Here is a 1,795-nt window from a genome sequence, read left to right as displayed (position 1 = left end):
CACTTCATATATGTCTCCACTGTATACCATTTTGAAACATATAGCAGATGATCCTTTTTAGCCATCCACAATGCAGCAATGGCATGGGGACAGGGAATACCTGTTAGTTCCCATTTTCTGCAAAAGCATGTTTGCTCCTTGATGTTCACTGCATATTGGTCACCATATGGGCAACTGACTTCATAAAGATCATCATTTGACTTGAATGAAAAACAGTCAGGTGCTCTATCTATATTTTTCTGCATAATGTGAAGAATTCTGGGGCAGTAAGGATAAGTCTGTCACTTCTCTTTGGCCAGATCCCTATTTTTTTGCATTCTCTGCATCATGTACAATCGTATTGCTTCAAACATCTCAATTATTGGCTTCTCCCTAGCATCAAGAATTTTGCTGTTGAAGCACTCACAAATGTTATTGAATAACATAGCACATTTAGGATGAGTGCTAAAATAAGCTCTGCTCCATTGACTTGGTGGTTTGTCATCAAACCACTTGGCTGCCTCTATATCAATTTCAGTCATTGCTTCCATTCTGCTAATGAATTGGGCTGGTGTTGTTGCTTTGGCAACAGTCCATAACGCTCTCCTCAAACCTTCTCCTTTGAACCCAACAGATGAAAAGTTATTGTGCAAGTGTTTCACACAAAATCTGTGGGCTGCATTTGGGAAAATCATATCACATGCTTCAATTAGACCTTTTTGTTTGTCACTCATTATTGTCCACTCATAATCCTTTTCAATCTTCAAATCTTCTTTCAATAGTTTGAAGAACCAGCACCATGAGTCCTTACTTTCACCCTCTGCTGCAGCATATGCTATTGAAAAAATGCCATTATTGGCATCAACTCCAACAGCTGCTAGCAAAACTCCTCCTACTGATCCTTTCAAAAAAGTACCATCTACTCCAATAAACTGCCTACATCCAGTTAGGAAACCATGCTTCACTCCAGCAAAACAGATGTACAGCCTCTCAAATCTGCCTTTCCCTGTTTTTGAATCTTTAAAACCATCAACAGTTTTCATTATAACAGTGCTACCAGGGTTGGATCTTAGAATTTCATGCATATAAACTCCTAATTTGCTGTACTGGTCTTTTTCACTGCCCTGAACGATTTTCATTGTTTTTCTCCTTGTCCTATATGTTTGATTTTTTGTGAAGGAGCACATATTTTCTTTCATTACTGTCTTCCTAAAATGCTCCAAATCTAATTTAGGATTACACCTAAACTCTTCACAGTACTTCTTAGCTACCCATCCAGAATGCACAAGAGAGTTATCATATGTAAAATCACATGTGTGATTATCTTCAAATGTTCTTATTTGAATAGTTTCATCCCCACTTAATTTTCTAGCATATATAACCCAATTACATTCACTATTTCTGCATCTAGCCCTCACCCTCACTCTATCTTGTTTCACAAACTTACAAGGCCTGCCTTGTTTCACACTATAATTATGTACGGCAGTCTTGAAAAGTTTCAGACTTGTAAAGGACATGTACAGCTCTAATTTTGGATTGTCAATATGCTTAGGATCAAAAGTACGAGACCTCAATTTAGACTCTTCATCATCAGACTCATGAATGCTTTCAAAATCAGATTCAGAATCAGGAACCTATTCTGTTTCATCAGAATCAGGAACCTTCTCTGTTTCATTCAAAGGATCAGGAACCACATTTTCTTTCCTGTGATTGTCTACTCCCAACCATTCAGTATTTTTGTCAACATTATCATGAAATATACCATCATCAGCATCATCGTCTATTTCATAATCTGAATCAATAGCTGAAAAAAAAG

At 37.3% G+C, this 1,795-nt stretch overlaps 1 protein-coding gene across 1 annotated transcript; it reads right to left on the bottom strand.

Moving 5' to 3' along the window:
• Positions 1-281: 281 nt before the first annotated feature.
• LOC140012812 (uncharacterized) lies at positions 282-1,118 on the bottom strand. Its single transcript, XM_072061129.1, has one exon. It carries the CDS (start codon positions 1,116-1,118, stop codon positions 282-284), a length of 837 nt encoding a protein of 278 aa, XP_071917230.1.
• Positions 1,119-1,795: the final 677 nt, after the last annotated feature.

Source organism: Coffea arabica, chromosome 8e, assembly GCF_036785885.1.
Source record: "Coffea arabica cultivar ET-39 chromosome 8e, Coffea Arabica ET-39 HiFi, whole genome shotgun sequence".
In the NCBI taxonomy this organism is placed as follows: domain Eukaryota; kingdom Viridiplantae; phylum Streptophyta; class Magnoliopsida; order Gentianales; family Rubiaceae; genus Coffea; species Coffea arabica.
This window is presented reverse-complemented; position numbering and strand designations above follow the sequence as displayed.

Excerpts from the sequence above, each read along its gene's own strand:
- LOC140012812 (XM_072061129.1), bottom strand. The coding sequence starts at position 1,118 with ATGAAAATCGTTCAGGGCAGTGAAAAAGACCAGTACAGCAAATTAGGA.